At 43.2% G+C, this 22,348-nt stretch overlaps 1 protein-coding gene across 10 annotated transcripts in view; it reads left to right on the plus strand.

The window, feature by feature from the left end:
* SCMH1 (Scm polycomb group protein homolog 1) overlaps positions 1-20,457 on the plus strand; it is a 234,828-nt gene extending 214,371 nt beyond the window's left edge. For 9 of the 10 annotated variants that reach the window (XM_037827535.1, XM_037827541.1, XM_037827539.1 and 6 more), the window contains 4 exons: positions 11,625-11,819; positions 14,663-14,728; positions 18,030-18,172; positions 19,287-20,457. In XM_037827535.1, the coding sequence (XP_037683463.1) occupies positions 11,625-11,819; positions 14,663-14,728; positions 18,030-18,172; positions 19,287-19,412 (530 nt within the window). In that variant the 3' untranslated portion in view covers positions 19,413-20,457. The remainder of the gene's footprint in view (positions 1-11,624; positions 11,820-14,662; positions 14,729-18,029; positions 18,173-19,286) is intronic. The other variant, XM_037827538.1, reaches the window with a different exon arrangement.
* Positions 20,458-22,348: the final 1,891 nt, after the last annotated feature.

Raw genomic sequence — 22,348 nt, forward strand, 5'->3', positions numbered from 1 at the left:
AGTAGAACTGATTGCTGCCAGAAGTCAAGTAAGGTGAGGACTAAGAAATGTCCCTGAAATTTAGCTACTAGAAAAGAAATTATGATGACCTTGATGAGAGCAATTTTAATTGAGTGATAATAAATCGGAATGAGGAGAGTGGGTAAGTTGATAGAAGAAGCAGACTGTGAACTTAGATAAAATTTTCAAGAAGTTTGGCGGATACCAATATCCACATAGTTGCTAAAGCAGAAGTTTTTATGTTGTTCTTAATTTCTCTTTCCCTTATTTCCCACATTGATCAGGAAATACTGTTTTTTGACAGTTTTATTGAGATACAATTGTCATATAATAAACTGCATATATTTAAAGTTCACAGTTTGCTAAGTTTTTACGTAAGTATGCACTTGTGAAACCATCACCACAATCAAGATGGTGAACAGATCTATCAACCCTGAAAGTTTTCCTCATGTCCCTTTGTAATCTCTCCTTCCCTCTGCTGCTGCCTCTCCCCCCGCCCCACCATTCCCCCTCTCCAGGAAACCACAAATCTGCTTGCTTTCTATCACTATAGATTAGTTTCTATTTTTTAGAATTTTATATAAATGTATTCATACAATATGTGCCAGTTCAAGCCTGGTTTCTTTCACTCAACATTTGTTTTTGTGATTCATCCATGTTGTTGCATATAGTTTGTTCTGTTTGATTATTGACTAGTATTCTCATTATATGGATATACCATAATTTTTTTATCCATGCAATTATTGGTGGCCATTTGTTTCCAGTTTCTAGCTATTACAAATAAAGCTACTGTGAACATTTGCATACATGTCTTTGTATGGGCATATGCACTCATGCATTCATTTCTCTGGGACAACTACCTAGCAGTGGAATGGCTGGATCACATGGTAGTGTATGTTTCACTTTTTAAGAAATTACTGATCTGTTCTCCAAAGTGGTTGTACCAACCATTTTACATTCCCACCAGCAGTGTGTGAGAATTCTGATTGCCTCACATCTTCACCAATATTTGGTACAATCAATCTTGTTTAATTTTAGCCATTCTAGTAGGTATGTAGTGATATCTTTCTTACTCTGGTTTTTGCATTTTCCTAGTGAATAGTGAGGTTAAGCATCTCTTCGGGTGCTTATTTGCAATCCATTCATTTTCTGTGGTGAACTGTCGTAAGTCCTTTGTTCATTTTCTGTTGTTTGCTATTGTTATTGAACTATTATTGAGTTCTTTGTACATTCTAGATATAAATCTTCATCAATTCAGATATGTGATTTATAAGTATTTTCTCCCAGTCTTTAGATTACCTTTCCTTCTCTTAACCGTGTCTTTCAAAGAACACAGTTCTTAATTTGGATGAAGTGCAGTTTATCCATTTTTCTTACATGGACCATGCTTTTCTTTTAAACAGTTTTATTCACACACCATATATTCCCTCCTAAGTAAACAGTCAATAGCTCATGGTATAATTGCATAATTATGCATTCACCACCACAATCTATATGAGGACATTTCCATTTCTTCCGCAAAGAAAGAGGAAGAGGAGAAAAAAAAAGAAAAAGAAAAAAACGATGACTAAAAAGAAAAAATAAAATAAAATGAAATACAATAAAAAGATCAGACAACAATACTATTGCCAAGAATCCCGTACCCCTCCCTTATATCCCCCTCTTATAGACATTTAGCTTTGGTATATTGCTTTTGTTACAATTAATGGAAGCATATTACAATGTTACTGTTAACTATAGACTCTAGTTTGCATTGATTGTGTTTTTTCCCCAGTGCCATCCCAATTTCAACACCTTGCAAAGTTGACATTCATTTGTTCTCCCTCATGTAAAAACATTCTTATATTTGTTCATTTAATCACATTCACTGACCACTGTAGGTTTCACTAAGTTATACAGCTCCAATCCTTATCTTCTTTCTTTCCTTCTGGTGTCATACATACCCTTAACCTTCCTCTTTTAACCGTACTCATAGTCATTTTTGTTCAGTGTACATACAATATTGTGCAACCATCACGTATTGTGCTATCCATTTCTGGATCTATACAATCAATGCTCTTGAACATTCTTTATTCCTTCAGTATCAAATGCCCAATCTCTACCCTTTTTATCACCTGATATCTTCATTTCTACACTCTTCTCCAAATCTGTCTCTCCTATCTTTTCCTATCTGTCTGTAGCACTCCCTTTAGTATTTCTTGTAGAGGAGGTCTCCTGTTCACAAACTCTCTCAGTGTCTGTTTATCTGAAAACATTTTTAACTCTCCCTCATTTTTGAAGGACAGTTTTGCCAGATATAGCATTCTTGGTTGGCAGTTTTTCTCTTTCAGTATCTTGAGAATATCATACCATTGCCTTCTCACTGCCATGATTTCTGCTGAGAGATCTACACTTACTCTTATCGAGCTTCCTTTGTATGTGATGGATTGCTTTTCTCTTGCTGCTTTCAGAATTCTCTCTTTGTCTTTGGCATTTGAAAATCTGGTTAGTAAGTGTCTTGGAATAGGTCTATTTGGATCAGTCCTGTTTGGGGTACACTACACTTCTTGGACTTGTAATTTTATGTATTTCGTAAAAGTTGGGAAATTTTCATTGATTATTTCCTTTATTATTCCTTCTTCCCCTGTGCCAGTTTGGATGCATTATGTCCCCCAAAATGCCATGTTCTTTAATGCAATCTTGTGGGGCAGACGTATTAGTGTTGATTAGGTTGGAATCCTTTGATTGAGTGTTTCCATGGAGATGTGACTCAATCAACTGTGGGTGAAATGTTTGATTAAATTATTTCCATGAGATGTGGACCCTGCCCATTCAGGGTGGGTTTTGATTTAATAACTGGAGTCCTATAAAAGAGCTTACAAACAGAAGGACCTCAGAGCAGCTGAGAGTGCCATTTTGGAGAGCAGCCCAGAGAAACATTTTGAGGATGGCCACTGAAAGCAGACTTTTGCTGACACTTTGGGGCTGCTAGCCCAGTATTTGCTCTGGAGAAGCTAAGAGAGGACAAAACGCCCCAAGAATAACATTTTGAAGAATGCACGGGAGCTGAGAGAGGAGCCAGACACAACCCAGGATCAACAGATGCCGGCCACGTGCCTTCCCATCTAACAGGTTTTCTGGATGCTATTGGCCTTCCTTCAGTGAAGGTATACTCATGTTAGTGCCTTAATTTGGACATTTTCATGGCCTTCAGACTATGAATCTGTAACCAAATAAACCCCCTTTATAAAAGCCAATCCATTTCTGGTATTTTCCATAGTGGCAGCATTAGCAAACCAGAACAGCCCTCTTTCCCTTCTCTTCTCCTTCTGGGACACCTATAAAATGTATACTCATGCACCTCATATTGTAATTCAGTTCCCTAAGACCCTGCTTATATTTTTCCATTTGTTTTCTTATCTGTTCTTTGTGTGTAGGATTTTAGATGTTCTGTCCTCTAGTTCACTGATCCTTTTTTCTGCCTCTCCAAGTCTGCTGTTGTATGTCTCCATTGTGTTTTTCATCTCTTATATTATGCCTTTCATTCCCATAAGTTCTGCCATTTGATTTTTCAAGCTTACGAATTCTTCCTTATGGTCACCCAGTGTCTTTTTTATATCCTTCATCTCTTGTCACATTCTCTCTCAACTTGTTGATTTGATTTAGAAGATTTGTTTGAACATTTTTAATTAGTTGTTTCAACTCCTGAATCTCAGTAAAGATGTTAGTTTATTCCTTTGACCATATTTTTGTGTTTCCTGTTGCGGCTCATGATTTTTTGCTGTCTAACCATCTGATTTTCTTGATTAGTCTATTCTGGAGGTTGTTTTCACTGTTTTTCCTAGAGTTTTCTTGTTGGTTGTCTTTGATCTCTGTCTTTTCTTTGTTTCTCTTGCTGCCCAGTTGTCAGATTGGCTCTGCCCCCCAGTATTCCTCCCAAAATCAGGCACCCACTGTGGCCTGCCACAGGGATGGGAGGTAGACATGGGGCACCCCAGCAGGTTCACCGTGTGTGGTAATATAGATATGCTGGCTTCCAGTGGTACTCTGTTTTCCACCAGCCAGCAAGACCTGGGTTTGTTTTAGAGACCTGCTTTAACAGTTGGTTCTTCCATATTTCTCAGCCAAAACAGGGCCATGTTTCTGTACAGGGCATATAGACCAGCTCCTGTGGTAGAGTCAAGTTCATTTTCTTACATATGGCTATCTAAATCTTTCAGTACCATTTATATAAAAGTCTGGAGCAGTCTTTTAAAAGTGTTTCAATTCCGTTGCACCCTCCGGACTGTCCAGAAGATGGTGCTATTCACCATCTTAATCATCCATAGAGGCTGCTTTGCCGCCAAGCACAGGCGTGTCTTTACATGTGAGCTGAAACTGTGGGATTCCTATGCCCTCACTTTGCCAGCCAAAATCTGGCTCAGTGTGGGGCTCCACCTGTGGCAAAGTATTCCCTCAGCTGACCCAGTACTCCAGCCATCCCCAAGGGAAGGAAGAGGCTGCCAGCTGCTCCCCTCAAGGGAAGGGGAAGGGCTTTCAGACCCAGGGCTGAAAATGCTGTCTCTTTCCATGTTTTCTCAGTCTCTTTGTCCCTCACTGACCTGGGCCTTGAAATGTGTTCCCCTGTCCCCTGGGTCTTCAAATGGTGAAGTTATGTCTCATTGCTGTGAGAGATTTTATAGACTGTTCCTGGTGGGAGGGGTCCCATCTGCTGATTTTGTGCCTTTCCCACACTGAGATCCAGTGAGAGGTTGAGGAGCAGACCAGCTGGTCCAGGACTGAGAATTCCTACCTGATATTTCTTCTTTTTCTTCAATTTGGCATTTGCAAGGTTCTTCTCCAGTCTATATCCTCCTCCAGAGTTTGAAACAATTCAGAATTGTCCTTTTTATCATTGAGTCACTGGAGAGAAGTTTTCAGTAGCTGTTTACATCACCATGTTGATGACGTCAAGAATTACTAGCATTTTAATATCCATTTTAATGCTCTTTCCACTATAAACTGTGATGGAAGTAAGCTTTATTTATGGGGAAGAGTTTTAAGTGGCGACCCCCACATCTCTTCTCATAGGACTCTCCATTCAGCCTGGTCTCTGAGGCAGATTAAAATAGGCACTCCATCTGGCTTGCTCACCAACTCCAGATTTGAGGTCAAGAGGCAGGGATCTCCACAGCCCAGCTCACTCAGGAACCATGGACCATGCTTTTGAGTGTCCTCAGAAGTATTTTCCAAACCAGAGGTTACTAAGATTCTCTCCTATATTTTCTTTTTTATAGTTATAGGTCTTACATTTAGATCTGTGGTCCATTTTGAATTAATTTTAGTATATGGCATTAGGTAGAGTCAAGTTCATTTTCTTACATATGGCTATCTAGATGTTTCAGCACCATTTATATAAAAGATTACTCTTTTTCTGTTGAATGCTTTTTCTTAATACATTAATTAAAAGTTAAATCTTGAGAATTTCTCTTGAGGAAAATACTAACTTTTTACCCTGACACCTTTGACCAAAATCAATTGAATATATATATATTATATATTTGGGGGTGTCCATTCTATTCTGTTGTTCTAGTTGTCTATCTTTACACCAAAACCACACTGTCTTGATTACTGAAGCTTTATAATAAGACTAGAAATCAAGTAGTGTAAGTCCTCCAACTTTATTCTTTTTCAAAATAATTTTGGCTATTATTTTGGATATTTTGACTGTTACATTTCCACATAAATTTTAGAATCACCTTGTCACTTTTTAAAAAATGCCTGCTGGAATTTTGATTGTAATTGCTTGTCTCTATAGATCGATTTCGGAAGAATTGTCATCTTTAACAAGATTGAATCTTCTGATCCACACAGTATATCAGTCCACTTATTTAGGTCTTTAATTTTAGCAATCTTTTGTAGTTTTCAGTATAGACATATTTTACATCTTTTGTTAAATTTATTCCCAAGTATTTTCATTTTTTATATTAATATAAATGGTATTTTTCAAATTTTAGTTTTCTGATTAGTTATTGCTAGTATACAGAAATAAAATTAATAATTGTATGTTGATTTTATATCCTGCAATCGCTAAACTCACTTAGTAGTTTTAGTAGCTTTTTGGAAGATTTTTCAAGATTTTCTACATATACTGTCACATCAGTGCAAATAAAGACAGTTTTACTTCCTCCTTTCCAATTTGGATACCTTTTATTTCTCTTTCATGCCTTGTTGTACTGGCTAACACTTCCAATATAATGATGAATAGAAATGGTAAGACAGGACATTATTTTAGCCTTGTTCCTGATTTTAGGCAGAAAGCGTTCAGCTGTTAAGTTTAATGTTAGCTATTTTTTGTAGTTTGACTAAGTTCCCTTCAATGTCTAGTTTGATGAGAGTTTTTATTCAAAAGGTGGATTTTTTCAAATTTTTTTCTCCATCTGTTGAGATGATCATGTGCTGCTTCTTTTTAAGTCTATTAATATGGTGAATTACATCAGTAGATTCTTTAATGTTAAACCAGCATGCATCCTTGGAATTATCCCCACTTAGTCATTACATATTGCTGTTTTGATTTGCTAAACGTTTGTTTAAAATTGTTGCATTTGGGGGAGACATCATTGACATGGTGATGTAAACAGTTACTAAAAACTTCCCAGTGATTCAGCCGGAAAAAAAGGACTATTTTCACTTGTTCAGAACTTTGGACAAAAGTATAGACTGGAGAGGATTCTAGAAATGTTGAATCAAGCAAAGAGAAAAATATCAGGTAGGAGACTTCCAATCCAGACCGCTCGGTCCCCACTCCTCCCCCTCTCTCATTCCCACACACCTGAGGAAGTGCACAGTGACGGCAGCTGGGATCCCTCCCAGCAGGAACACAGACTATAAAATCTCTCACAGGAGTGAAACAGATCCCCACCACATCCACACACACAGAACCAAGACCACAAGGACCCACAGCAGGACTTAAGCAGCTGGGGAGTGCAGAATACAAAAGTGCAGCAAAGAGGATTTTCTAAAATGGAGGAATAGGGAGGGAGCCACAAAAGCTTCCCTGAAAGCAGCAAGCACTCAAGCAGAGACTACCCAAATCAGCTGGGAACCCGAGGGACAGGGAGGACAATTCAAGGCCCAGTGAGGGATGAAGAGTCTAAGAAAACATGGACAGAGACCGTGTTTCCAACCCTGGGTTCTGGTGCCCCAACCACACCCATGAGAGAAATAGCAGGAGGCCCGATTCTTACGTGGAGCATGGCTGCAAACTGGGGCAGCTGGAGGAATCCTCCACTACAAGTAAACCGGGGGACACAACCTACATTGAGCCAGATTTTGGCCGGCTAAATAAGGGCACAGGAGCCCTGCAGTTTCAGTCCCACCCAGTCAGGCACTGCCTGGTCTCAGAGGTGCAGTTTCTGAGGACAAGTAAGTCATCAAACAGCACCATCTGTTGGGCAGACCAGAAAGTGCAGGGGAATTACAGGACTTTTCAGAGCCTTTCCAGACTGTATCCCAGGCCCATCAAAGCTGGTCTACACCTCTGCATGGTACCCGGCCCTGTTTTGGCTGAGAAACATGGACAACTCAACTGTCAGGACAGTGCCCTAATACAAACCCAGGTCTTGCTGGATGGCAAAAAGTAAATGACTCCTGGGCTGGCTGTTGGCTGGCGAAGTACTACTTCTCAGTCCTGCAGCCCAAGGCCTTTCCACGCAGGAGCCTAGGAATCACCAGGCACATTGTGCCCACAGGTGGGTCTCGTTCACGGTGCACAGTGCCCACCCTCTACCCCCAGAGTCAGCGGTTTCCAGTGCTTACGGAGAATTGCTGCCTTGCCTAAATTGTTGCCTGGTTGGGGCCTGGCCCAGCACACTGCCACAGTTGGGGAGAGGAAGGGTTGTGGGGAAGAGGTGGCCCAAGAGCACCATCTGCTGGGAGGACAGGGAAAGTGCAGTCTGGCAAACTGATTTTCTGACCTTCACTGCAAACCTGAGCAACTACAAAATCTTAGATGGATGAGGGAAATCAACTTTTGAAAGAACCTTGTCAAGATAATCAAATGTCTAGAAATGAAAAAAATCACTAAGCATATGAAGAGGCAAGAAGATATAGCCAAGCCAAATGACCAAATTAAAAAGTGAGGCGGGGACACAGAATTTGGAACAACTAATCAAAGATGTTCATACAAATCTCTAAAGATATAAAGGATATCAAGAAGACACTAGAAGATCATAAAGAAGAATTTGAAAGAATAAATAGAAAAATAACAGATTTTACAGAAATGAAAGATACTGTAGATGAAATTAAAATTTTACTAGAGACACACAACAGCAGACTTGAAGAGGCAGAAGAAAGAATAAGCAAACTAGAGAGCAGGGCAACTGAATTTGAATGCACAAAAGAACAAATGGTGAAAAAGATGGAAAAATTTAAATTGGATCTCAGAGAAATGATGGAAAACATGAAGTGCACAAATATAAGAATCATTGGTGTCCCAGAAGGAGAAGAGAAAAGTGAAGAGCTAGAAAAGGTTATTTGAGATAATTGGGGGAAACTTCCCAACCCTTATAAAAGACATAAATAGGCAAATTAAAGAAGCTCAATGAACTCAAAATAGAATAAATCCAATTAGACCCACTCCATGACATACACTAATCAGACTGTCACATGCTGAAGAGAAGGAGAAAGTCCTGAAAGCAGGAAGAGAAAAGCGATTCACCACATACAAGGGAAGCCTCATAAGACTAAGTTCTGACTCCTCAGTGGGCACCGTGGAGGTGAGAAAGCAGTGGTATGATGTATTTAAGATTCTGAGAGAAAAAAATTGCCAGCCAAGAATTCTTTATCCAGCAAAGCTCTCCTTCAAAAGTGAGGATGAGTTTAAAATTTTCACAAACAAATGCTGAGAGAATTTGTTAATAAGAGACTTGCCCTGCAAGAAAATTCTGGAGGGAATTCTGTCCACTGGAAAACAAGACAGGAGAGAGAGTTCTGGAGGAGGGCGCAGAATTGATGAGTATTCACTTATTCATAGCATACCACCAGTTTTGACATGTCATGTTTCCACTTTTATTTGATTCAAAGTACTCTCTAATGTCCCATTGCTTTTCTTTATAACTCATGGGTTATTTCTAAGTATTATTTAGTTTCTAAATACTTCAGAATTGTCCAGGGTTCTTTCTGTTATTGCTTTCTAATTTAATTCCATTGTGGTCAGAGAATATACTTTGTGTGATTTGAATTTCAGTAAATGTTTTATGGCTCAGAATATGGCCTGTCTTGGTAAGTGTTCCCCTTGTATTTGGCCATTATGAGATGGAGTATTCTATAAATCTCAGTTAGATTTCATCTTAGTTGATACTTTAGTTTGATGATTTTCTCTCTTCTTGTTCAATTAATTATTGAGAGGCAGATGTGAAATCTCTGACTATATATTGAGGATTTGTCTTTTTCTCCTTGCAGTTCATTTAGTTTTTGCTATTATTTTTTTCTGTTAATGGGTGCATAAAAGTTTTGTTACTATGTCCTGTTTTATGGCATAATAATCTTTATTATTCTTTATCTTTATGAAATGACTCACTTTAAACCTTGGTAACATTCTTTGCTCTGAAATCTACATTGTCTTGTATTAAAATAGCAACTCCATGTTTCTGTTGTTTAGTGTTAGCATGGTATATCTCTCCATCCTTTTAATATATTTGTGTCTTTATATTTAAAGCCTGACAAACTCATGCTTTTAATTGTCATGTTCAGACCATTTATATTTAATGCAATTATAAATATGGTTGGGTTTTAAATCTGCCATCTTGATTTGTTTCCTATTTGTTCCATCCATTCTTTGTTTCCTTTTCCCCTTTTTTCTGCCTTCCTTTGTTTTATTTCAGTTTTTCTTTGTGATTCTATTGTATTTCCTTTGTTGGCTTATTAGCTATAACTGTTTTTTTTAAGTGGTTGCTTCAGAATTTATGGTATACATTTTAATCTTGTCACAGTCTACCTTAAAGGATATTGTATCACTTTACATACAGTATAAGAACCTTACAACAGTATACTTTCATAATCCCCATTCCATCTTCTGTGCTCTGGTTATCATACACTTTACTTCTAAATATGTTATAAGCCCCACTTTATGTTTTTATTATATTGCTTTAAATAGGTAGTTGCCTTGTTTTTTGATTGCCTTTCATTAACATCAATGAGCTTTATTTGTTTTTTTTAGCATTTTTTATTGTGAAATATATATACAGAAAAGTGATAAATTTCAAAGTACGGTTTAACAAGTAGTTATAGAGCAAATTTCAAAGTATGATATGGGTTACAGTTCCACAGTTTAGGTTATTTCCTTCTAGGTGTTCTAATGTACTAGAGACTAAAAAGAAATATCTATATAATGATTCAGTAGTCGTAATCCTTTGTTAAATCCTATATGTGGGTTTATAGTTTACATCACACTTAGAAATAAAACTGTCACTCTTTACACCTCACCTCCACCCCTGTCTCTTCTCTCCTTTGGAAACTACAATTACACATATATTAATCCTCTTGAAGTTTACCCAATTTACTGATGCTTTTGACATTTTCCCAGTTTTCCTTCAGTCATATTTCTGTGTTTCATTTTGGATAGACTCTGTGGCTTTCTATAAATTCATTAAAATTCTGATCTACTTTTGTCTCTATATTTGCTTATTCTAGATATTTGATATATGTGAAATCATACAGTATTTGTCTTTTCCTTTTGTTGCCATCTTATTTCACTCAGCATATTTTCAGGGTTTGTCCAAGTTGTACCATGTCTCAGAACTCCCTTTTTATGGCTTAATAATATTCCATTGTATGAATATTCCACATTTTGTTTAGCCATTCATCTGTTGATGGACATTTGGATTGTTTTCACCTTTTAGCTTTTGTGAATGGCTGCATACCCATTCTCTTTTGGTATTTACAACTCCCATGGAAGAAAGAGAGAGATTCTTCCCATGTTATATAAAAGTGAGGAGACTAGGGTTCTAAGAGAAGTACCTTCCCTGCTGAGAGTCATAGCCAAATTCTAACCCGGATTCTGATCTCTGTGTCCAAGTTCTCAAACACTATATAACAGCAGCACCCCTAGCTTGTTTCTATACAACAGGACAAATATGAAAGGAGGGAGGTGAAGTGGGAACAGATCCTTTATAGAGAGGGGTTTGGCCAAGCCTCAAGGAGCACTTCTGAGCTATCCTTCTGGTTGAGCAGAGCATCAGTGTCTAGAGGACCCTAATCCAATAAATGCATCTCTTCTCCTGCATCTCTGTTCCCTGCTCTAGGATCTGTGTCTAAGGCAGCCTCTTCCATCCCAGAATAACTCCATTTTTTAGGATTCCTCTTAACCAAAAAAAGCATAAGACATCCAAACCAGAGGAAACCTTAAAGACCATCTAGTCTAGGAGGGAACTTCTCTAAGGAAACTGAAGTCCAGAGAGTGGCAGTGAGCTTGACTAAGGCCACTTAGTGAGAGTCAGAGTCCAGGCTGATTCACAGGCTCCTGAGCCCAGCCCAGGTCTTTCTATCTCCGTTCCACTGTCTCTTACTCCATTATACAGAGATCCCAACAGGTGCCTGGGAGCTAGCACCCTGGCTGTCCTCACAAGCCAGGCTCTACTCTTAACTCTGGTTTTACTGTTTTCCAGGTGAAGCCTTTGTCCTGGGGAATAGTCTGACCCGGTCCCTGGAGCCACACTCAGACCCAATGGACTCTACCTTGAATCCCACCAACCTTGTCAACACCTCCCAAAATCTTCGAGCCCCTGGGTATCGGCCCTTGCTTCCATCCTGTGGCCTCCCACAAAGCACTGCATCAGCTGTGCGCAGGCTGTGCTCCAGGGGTAAGCACACCAGAGTTCTGGTCCTCCTGCCCTCCCTCCTTCCCTTCCTTCCTGAGTTCTGGGAGTCCAGAAAGGGCCTAGCTGTTGCCCTCTACCTGGTGCTGGGGCTGGGGACCAGGCTCTTTTGCCTGCCCAAGCACTGGGAGGTAATTTGAGCTCTGGAATTACCTTGGACATGATGGAACCTAAGAGCCAAGGTCCCAGAGCCAAAGAGAGAGGGAGGGATTCATTCATTCATCCATCAGCCACCTATCTGAACACCATCTGTGTTGGGCATAGGGATGCAAAAATCAATCGCTTCTGCCCTCAAGGAGCTCAGTCTTGTGGGACAGGCAGACACTGAAACAGATAATTACAAAACAATACCTTGTATGCAATATCAGAGATGTGTTTTGGGTATTATGAAAACAATAAGAAGGGACATCTAACCCCAACTTAGTGTTGAAGGGAAGCTTCCTTGAGGAAGTAATACCTTGCCTGAGACTTGAAGGGTGAATGTATGAATAGCCATATCAGGGTATTAGAGGAGGGAGACCTTCCAGGAAGAGAGGACCGCATAAACAAGGGCAAAAGGATAAGAAATAACGAGAATTGTACCAGGAACTGCATGCAATTTGGTATTACTAAAACATAAAGTGCAATACTGGGACTTCAAGGAGAAAAACCTGGAAAGGTGAGGAGTTATATCGTGGAGGACTTAAATGCCATGTCAGAATGTTTGGAGTTGATCTGTAGGCCATGTGAAGTTACTGAAGGCTTTTAATTAGGGACAAGATATCAGTAGGCTTGTGTTTTACATATTTCATTGACTGCTATATTGATTAGTCAGTAGTTTTGGAAACTACTCACGAGGTAAACTTAGCCAGATGTGAGGGTTGTGAGGAAGAAGGAAGTTGGGAACATATCCCAGATTTCTCGATGGGGTGGCTGGATAGATGGTCCATTCACTGAGAGAGGGAACCATGGAAGAGCAGGAAGGGGAGGGAGAGAGCCCCTGGGTTATCTAGAAAATATCCAGTGGGCAGTGGCTATGCAGGTCTGAAGCTCAGGGAAGAGAACTGAGCTGAAGTTAAAGGTTTGGGAGCCATCAGAATATAGCTGAAGCTATAGGGTAAATGGTACCCACTTCCCAGGAGTATGTGAGGAGTATGTGAAAAATGAAAAGAGCTGTTCACCAAAGATAGAGTCCTGGGGAACAGCACAGTTCAGGAGGTGGTAACAGGAAAGGAGTCCACTAAGGAGACAAAGGAATAGTCAGATGTGAGGAGAAACAGAAGAATTTAATATTATGGTGGCCAGGGCTAACAGTTTTTAGGAGACTACAGCACAGCAAAGGTTTGATAAAATAGGAACTGAGACATATCTATCGGATATGGTAATTAGTGGGTAATTGGTGATGTTAAAAAGAGCAGCTTCAGTGGTGGTGGAGATGGTGAGGGCAGATTGCAGCAAGTGATGATATCAAGGAGTGTTTGATGAGAAAAAAGAAAGATGGTAGCTAAAGGAGACTACAGTTCAAAAGAAGGGTTTTTTAAAGTGGGGGCATTTTTGATGTGTTTGTCAACAGACAACTGGAGCTTTCCAAGAAGAAGAAATTAGGAACATAAGAAAGAGGAGAAAGTAAGGCCTTGGGGTAGTGAGAAAAAAATAGGGGTCAAGGGCATAGACAGATGGATAAGTCTTAAGCCAAAAGGAGGTGCACCTTCTTTTCCGAGACTAAAAGGAAGATTTACTATGGGCGTGTGTAAATGAAGAGAAGGCTGAGAAGGGAAGGACTTAGGAGTGCTGAAAGGGAGGACTAGTCATAAAGAAGAGGGTATCAAAGAGAAGGAATTTCAGGAACTGCCAGGGGCACAGCTATGCTTGGGAACTAGCTGGCCAGTTTGCTGAGCTGGTAGGGCAAGAAGGAGAGAGGAGGAAGGAGAAAATGTAAGGGAGTCAGTGGAGCTGGAGGGAGAACAGTGTAGATCATCAACCACTGGATCTGGGCAGGGTGGGGAAGAAAGCCAGACTCTGAAGGCTAAAGGATGTGGGAAACTGAGAGTTTGATGTACTAAAAGTCTTTGAGAATACACTGGTAGTGGACATAAGCCCTAAGAGAGTTGGAAATATGGCAGGTTGGGGTCAGAGAGTAGGATGTCTGAAATTCTGAAGTGGTTTTGTTACAGGTGATTGCAAGAACCAGAGTGGCCTTGGCAGTAGGAAATTGAAGTAGAATGCCAAGGTAAAAGTCACTGAAGTCCTGGCAGTTGAACGGGCTGCCCCTCAAAGAGGTGGTCTCTGAGGATTATGGCAGGAATTGAGGTGGTGGAACAGAAAGTAGTGAGTGAAGATCCAAAAAGTCTTCATTAATCTATGGGAGCAGCCCAGAGATCTGCAGATGACAGTGACCAGAAGAGCAGATGGTTGGGTAGATGTTTGGCATCTAAAGAACATGAACTTTCAAAGGGTGATGGTCCAGAAGCACCAATGGAGAGCCAGGAGAATGCCATCTCCACACTCCACACTCTGGCCTCACCCCAGTCCAGGAATGTGTGAGGTGTGAAAGAGTAAGAAGACTCTTTTGCAAGTCCTACAAGGGAAAGAAGTGTCCTTGGGAGACAGAGAGCCTTCGTTGAAGGCTGAGACATGAAAGAAGCTAGTGATGCCCCTCCCCCCACCCTCAACCCCTAGCAAGGCAGCAAAATCAAGTCTAAAGAGCTCCCAAGTAGAGGTAGAGCTCAGAGGTGATTCTAACCTCAACTCCTCTACCTGGAGACTCGAGCTAGTCATCTCCCCTTTCAGGTCTTCATTTTCCTTGTATGCAAAATGGAGATGGTGATATCAACCTGGTCTCTCCACAGGAGTGTTAAAACGATCCAATGAAAGAAGGGATATGGAGTCATTTTGGAAACTAAAGCATTCCCCAGGTATGAGGGGAGTTACTGTTATTGTTACCTTCTCCAAGGCCCCGTCTCTGATAGGAGTGCTTTATGGATGGGCATGGCTGCCTCACGGCACCGCCTCAGATGTCACTGTCATCTCCCAGGCATCCCCACTCTTCCTTTGAAGCACATTGTGAGTCTGTCTGCCAGGTCCCAATCTAACTGTCTTTTGACCCTGAAGAACCTCGTAAAGCTGTGAGAGCGTTCTACTTGGTCGGCCCTAGAATTGTTTGTTTCAGAGTTTAGATGTCAAATCTGACCCCTGCTGTTTATGGTTAGACCTCAGCTTCTTAGTCTGGCCTCTAGTGGATGTGCCTCACTAGCCTTCCTCATTTTCAGCCTTCCTAGAAGAGGAACTGCCAGCCGTACACAGTCTGGGTGGAGGTGGAAAGCCCGACATAGACTGGCCACAGAAATGGGAACAGGCGAAGACAGAGACAAAGCACTAACTTGTCTCCTTTCTAGCTGTGTGGTCTTGGTTAAGTCACTTCACCCTTTCAGTTTCCTCATCTCTGAAATGAGGATGGTGATAATACCTCCTTCAAGGGTTGTTTTAAAAAGGGTCAAATGAGCTGGCAGTGAGGGAGGTTCTTTATAACTTAGAGAAGACTGTTCATACCATGTTCACCACTGCCATCCTGGGACCTGGCACGGTTGTCTGTTGCCTGGGTTGTTACAGTAGCCTCTTTCATGTCTGGACTCCCTTGCTTCGATCCTTGTCCCATAAAATCTATTCTCAACACAAACTGTCGGAGTGATCCTTTTGATTGTAATGGTTCGTGTCACACCTCAGCTCAAAACCTACCTCATGTCACTCAGCAGAGCCGGCAGTGTTTCTGTGGCATGCAGGGGCCTCTGTTGTATGCGCCAGCACTCCCCCTCCTCCCACACATGCCCTTTGGGTGTTATTTCCTGCCTCTTTCTCTCTCACTCCCTCTGTTCCAGCTCGTCAGCCTCCCTGCTAAGCCTTAAACATGCCAGTCACTCTTCTGCCTCAAACCTTTGCATTTCCTATTCCTTCTGCCTGGAAAGTTCTTTTCTGGATGTCTCATGACTCACCCCCTCTTTTCCTTTGGGTCTTTGTTCAAATGTGATCATTTCAGAGAATCTCTCTCCTAACCACCATATAAATTAGCATCTTCCCACCACCTGCCTTCATGGAGTTTATATTCTAACGGGGGTAGACTGACAACACATAAATATGTAATTGTGTGTGAGTCTGTGGGTGTGTGATTCCTCACTCCTGAGTAGAGAAATTAGCTAAAATAATCCAAGAAGGACACATTTGTGCATATTTACTCTCTCCCCATATATTCTGTCTGCTTTCCAGAATCTCTGCAGTTAGTCTCTCTGTTAGTGTCACAGTGGGTTTTTAGGGCAGAGAGAAAAGGCTGGCTCATAGAGCCCCTGCCAACTTCCTATCTAGTTTAAAAAAAAAAAAAAAAAAGCCATGGGAATTCTGTGGTTCTCATCACCGCTGCTCCAGCACACTTCTCTCCTGGCCTGGTCAGTTCCCAGCTACATACTCAAGTCTTTTTCCTAGAGAGCAGGGTCTGGGCTAGACTGGGCTGATCCAGGCAAAGTATAGTTTGACTTTTAGACCTGGTATCCAAAATGAAGGAAAATGGGAGGATATTCTTAGCCTTTGCAGGAGATAGTTGAAGATTAGGCCCCTTCTACTTTCACACACGTGTTTCAGCTCTACACTTGGTAGTTGCATGACTGGGAGCAGGTCACTTGCTCTTTCTCAGCCATTTGTTGGCATCTCCTGGGTACTGAGTAAGGCAAGGTCCCTGCCTTAAGACAGGCATCATCTGATAGGAGAGAGAGAAAAATACACAAGAAACTATTAAACAATGTGATCATTCATTCATTCATTCAACAAAGGTATTTAAACATCTACTATGGCAGACTAAGTACATTCTGTGTGTTGAGGATATAGTAGAGAACAAGGTACGTTCTATGGGTGGGAGTCAGATAAACATGAAAACAAATGCATGAAATTATTTTTATTAGCAATATATGCTATGAAAAAAAATAATGAACTTAGGAAATTGGATTGAGAATGACTATGTGGGGAATCAAATACTTTTACTAGAAAGCCACAGAAGGCCTCTCTGGGGAATCGATTTTTGAGATGAGACCCAAATATAGAGAAGGAGTTAGGCATGCAAAGATCTGGAAAAAGAGCATTCCGGGAAGAGGACTTTGACAGTCAGAAGATAAAGGCTTGGTTCATTTAAGAAGCAGAAAGAAAGCTGGTGTGTCTGGAGCGTGGTGGGTAAGGAGAGGCGTGTGAGACAAGATCTGAAAGGTCTCTAGTGAAATGTTGGGTTTTTAGAGGGGATTGACACGATCCAATTTTTTTTTTTTTTTTTTTAAGGTTGCCTTGGCTATTTTATGGAGAACAGATTACTGGGGTGGTATGGTGGAGAAGGAATGGGTTGGGAATGAGCCATAACCAAGAGGTATACTACTTGCTTTGGGAGACCAATTCTTTGGGGAATAGAATCATAAGGGAGCTTGTCCTTGAAGCCTGGATCTTCTTAGCTGAGTTGGAGTTTGCCAGAAGAAAAAGAGAAAATGAAGAGAGAAAAGGGGACACATTCCAGGAAAAGAGGATGAAACACGCAACAGATCTGTGAAGATAAAGATGAAAATACAGAGATCCCAGATTCCTCAGGGGAAATCGGAGGAGCTCTGCTTGAGCCCAGATTGAGATATAAGTTCTAAGAAGAGCACTAAATTATCTTTGATATTCCCAGCAGCCAAGGCAAGTTGTTTTCTGCCTTTGTGTGTCAGCCTGTGGCGAGGTCAGCTATCCCCCAGCCTTGGAAGAGGATCCAGGATACTATCCGACACTTTTTTTTTTCTTTCTAGGTCCCAAGGCCTAGGCTACCGGGGTCTGTGTAGAAACGGTCCCCAGAGCCAAGGCAGAAGCAGCCCCATCCGCCATTCCCCTCCAAACTCGTCACCTCTCACTGTTATTCCTTGTCTCGGGTCCAGACTCCTGAATCACAGCCTTGATGTAAAAATTCCTTCTGACCATTTCCAAACTTCAGGTCAATCTTCAGAGAACAAAGATTTTACTTAAGACGAGTCTCAAAGGCCTACAGGCCCGGTGTTGAGAGACCCCTCCCTCTCTCGGCTGCCACTGGCTCCTCTGCTCACGCTCCAGCACTGCTGTGAGCCTCACCAAGGGGCCGCTGAGACACGCCAAGGAGAGCGGTGAGGGGGTTACAAAACAGTCTCCGCCTGTTATGGTAGATGTCCTCCTGTCCTACAGGGTCGGACCGATACCTGGAAAGCCGGGATGCCCCTCGACTAAGTGGCCGGGACCCCTCCTCGTGGACAGTTGAGGATGTGATGCAGTTTGTCCGGGAAGCTGATCCTCAGCTTGGACCTCATGCTGACCTCTTTCGCAAACACGTAGGTGACCCTGCCTGACTTCTCCCACGCTTGCTGGGCTGCCTTGCTTCTGCAACTTGTAGACTCCTAAAGGGCTTGGGCTGTATATTTGTTCCAGGTCCCTTGAAACTGAGCATTAGAAACACCATAAAAGCTTAGAAACAGAACTTGGATCGCCAACAGATCTCACCAGGCACCTAATTCCACTCCCTCTCTTTAGTGTGGGATCTGGTTCAGCCGCAGTCCTGCTAGTTGTGTGGCCTGGGTGCTCAATCCAGGGACAGGGATCTCTTTTCCCATCTGCTGCCTTCACTGCCCCTCTCCAGCCTGTCAGAGTCATGTTCCCCTATCTTGCCCTGACTTTGGTGTTGGGCATTTCCTAGGCATGAGAATCAGAGGCCTCAGTTAGAGTCCCCTCCTGGTGCCCCCATTTCTCCAGCCTCATCGGTCCCCCACCCACTACTTGCCCCTCTGAGCCTCCAACATCTCTTCAGGGTACCACTTGGCTCCATGGCCATGATCCCCCTGCTGTGACCACACTCCTGATCTGGTGCTCCCACCCGCTTCCCGATAGCCCCTGCTCCTAGGTGCTGTTATGCCCTTCAACACTCGGAACATGCCTGCTCCCTTTCGTAGATCGTTTAATTTTCTTATACCGGGTGGGTTTGGAGGGTACCCCTAGATCAGGCCTGAAGGTTTCACATCTGCTCGGTAGGTGCCTGCTTTGTGCCTAGCTCACTTGGAAGGGTCTCTGTCACTCAAGAAGAAAGATGACTCTCAGAATAATAGAGGGTCAATATAAAATAGCCTGTGATACATGACAAGTACAATGACTGGGGAGGCTTTCTGGAAGAGACGGGATTGAGCTGAGCCTCAGAGGTTTGGGAGGGTGGAAGAAACTGCCTCTCAGGTAGCACAGACAGGGAAAGGGTGCCGATAGGTGTGGAGAGCCTGAGCCGGTCGGCTCAGAAGTGGATGTTTGGGAGAGGGATGGTGGGAGGAAAAGGTGGGTTTCCATATCACAGCAGACTGATTCAACTCCAGGCAGTTGTCATTTTTCTGGGCAGCTCTCAGTCAGAACCTGGAGTGGTCAGACCACCCAGGCCTCTGATGGCTCTTCCCTGCCCACCCCCAGGAGATCGACGGCAAAGCCCTGCTTCTGCTGCGCAGTGACATGATGATGAAGTACATGGGTCTGAAGCTGGGGCCTGCACTCAAGCTCTCCTACCACATTGACCGACTAAAACAGGGCAAGTTCTGAGCAGCAAGGCAGCCTAGACAGCCAAGTGGTCGAGCAGACAGAAGCACTCCTTCCCCAAGGAGGGCCACTGGCCTACAACTGGCCACCTCGGTGGATTCAGGGGCGCCTCAGGACTCCAAGGAAGCTGTGTGGAGCCACCACTACCCCCTCCTGCCATGAAGTATCCTTCCATGAAGGACAGAGGAGGGAGAGTGTGAGTCTCAGGGCTGGTGTTGCTCTCCCGTCGGCCCTGCCTGGGCTCCGAGGTCCCTTGTATTTATTCCTAAGCCTGGCTGGCTTCTCAACAGGAGTCTAGACTGGACACCTTCCAAGTTATGGAGGAAGGGGCCAACCGCTGGGGCCTTGGAAGACAAGGCCTGCATTGTGCCCGGTCCCCTCACCACCTCCTGGGCCCAGTGTGGCATGCCCCACAGCGCCTGCCTTCTCCCACCAGCCCCCTAGGCTCCAAACTGATGGTGCAGACCTCTACCTTTTTTAAAAAAAAAAGTTCTTTTCTTATTGTTAACTTATTCTTTCTGGCTTTTGGGCAAACCCTCTAGTCCACACTCCTTGCCCTGGAGACTGAGTCTCAGGAGGAGGGAGGATGCCCTGCCATGGCCCCAGAGAGACCCTCTCCAGTAGGCCTGGCCCCTTCTCAGGGGGCACCACCCTGGGCACTTGCTCTTCGGTCTGAACATGCCCAGAAAGCCTTGACCACAGCACTCAGCATGGGGAGGAGAGGGTCCCTTTCACCCTTCCCTCCCTTCCCCCACTGGGCCTCATCTGTGGGAATGGGGGCACCCCACCCTATCCTCAGACAGTCCGTCCCCCACCCCAGCTCTTTGCCCTGGCCAGAACTGCTGCCGAAGAAGATTGGACCCATTGATTTTAGTCCAGGAAGGCCCTAAGATGGATGGAAGGAGGGGTCTCCAGGCCGGAGTCTGGCTCCACACACTCTGCTGTCCATGTGCTTCCTTTGTAAGCAAGTCAGCGGCACAGATGCCCCTGCTGCCATCTGGACTTATTTTATGTCAGTTCGTTTATAAATAAAAACCAATATAGATACCATTGTCTTTTTTTAATCAGGTGACAGCCAAATCACTCGGCCTCCACTGGGCAAGTCACTCCTTTTCCCTTGTCTTTTCTCATATATAAAATGAGGAGCTTGGATAAGATGCTTCCTGAGGGTTGTAATTCCAGTAATGCCTGAAGAACAGGCAGGCTGCCGAATGCCCCCTGGGGACCCAGCAGTATGTAAGGCCCCCAGGAACAGAGGGTGTGAGTCCAGTTCCTGCCCTCCAAGGGCTTCGCTGTGGTGCAGCCACAGGAAACCAGGGAGAGGGAACAGTGTTCATCCTCATGGGCTGGCCGGGCACGCACTGCACCCCGTGCCCTGACCAGGGGTGCTGCTCATCCCTGTTTAAAATGGGGGTGTAGGGGACAGCATGCAGTATACAGCCCGACGATAACAATAGCTAACACTCTGTCACACTTAGGATGTGCCAAATGAACTAGGTTACATGAATTATCTCATTTAACATCACAACACACCCGTTTTATGGATGAGTAAACTGAAGCTCTAGAAAGTACCAAAGTAGGCATTTGAAGCCAAGCAGTCTGACTCCAAGGCGAAGCCCAAGGTTCTAGCCAGTCCATTGATTTGCTGTGAAACTTTGAGCAGGTCATTTCCCTTCTTTGGGCCCCACTGGCTATTAGGGGTTTGGATGAAGAGATTTCGAGGGCCCTGCTAGCAATGACCAGTGACTGGTTCTGACATCACAGCTAACTTCTAATGTCTTTTCCACTTGCCTTTAACCTTGGTCTTGGCTCTAACCATGGTCATCAATGAAGCAGTCATGGACGGGGCTGCCGCACCAGCACAGGCCCCTGTTTTCCAGAGTCCTGGACATTGGGGTCTGGTGGCATTTTCCTGTCCATCCACGGAAATCCCAAGGAGAGCCTTACTGAATCCTAACAATGAACTGGATGAAACCTTTACCCAAGAAACAAGGGGACTGAATATAAAACCAGGTTATGAAGTCAGCCAGACATGCTACAAGGCTGGGCCTTATGGAGCAAAATGGCACCCACCCCACAATGCTCCCTTTATATACTTTATCTCTTTTATAAAGGAATAAATTTATATTTTTATTTCTATCTCTTTTTATCAGGATATAAATACCTTTGTATGTTTGCAGACAGCACCACAGGATAACTACCACCACCACCCTTCCTTTTTATATCACCTGGGGGCCTTGGTCTTAGACCAACTAAACAGTCCAACTCAAGAATCCCATAGGCTACACTTGGCATCGCATTCACCTTGAAGACTGTCAGACCGGAAAGAGCCTGCCAGCAGGACAGCAAGAGACAGTCCTCTGCAGTGGGGGAGTCCTTGTGCAGCCCACAGTCATCCTGGAGCTATTCTCCTCGGTTCCCCAGGTGACAGCTCAGGCACAAGGGAACAGACGTATCAGGGGAAGTAGGGTTTACCTTGGCTTAGAAGCATCATGCCCCAGGGGAGCTAATATCCCTTGTAACAACTCTAGAGGCATAGCTTCCAGGGGCCCTACAAGGAGCGTGCCCAACTGGAAGAGTCATTGCATTTGGGAAGCCCAAGGCTGTGGCTTTTTAGCAGGTGTTTATGGTTCATACATAGAACTCCAAGTCCAGATGATTTACCTGCAGCAGTCATTTTTACCATGAGTCATGTTGCCTTGAAACAATTGGCATTCCACTTTTATCTGGTTTCCAGGGGAACAGAACTAGAAAAGTAATCATATGTCAAATGCTCATGCAGAAGGGAAAAAGAGCTTATTAATCCTTTATTCATACTGCCCTAATCTCTGAGGTCAGAATTGAATGTTACTTAAGAACAAACAAAACCCTCAACTTACGAAATTGTTTCACAAAGGGAAGCCTTCTAACAGAGTCATCAAAAGAAGCTGGACTGGTCG

The sequence above is a fragment of the Choloepus didactylus genome, chromosome 2 (genome assembly GCF_015220235.1).
Source record: "Choloepus didactylus isolate mChoDid1 chromosome 2, mChoDid1.pri, whole genome shotgun sequence".
NCBI classification, from domain to species: Eukaryota; Metazoa; Chordata; class Mammalia; order Pilosa; family Megalonychidae; genus Choloepus; species Choloepus didactylus.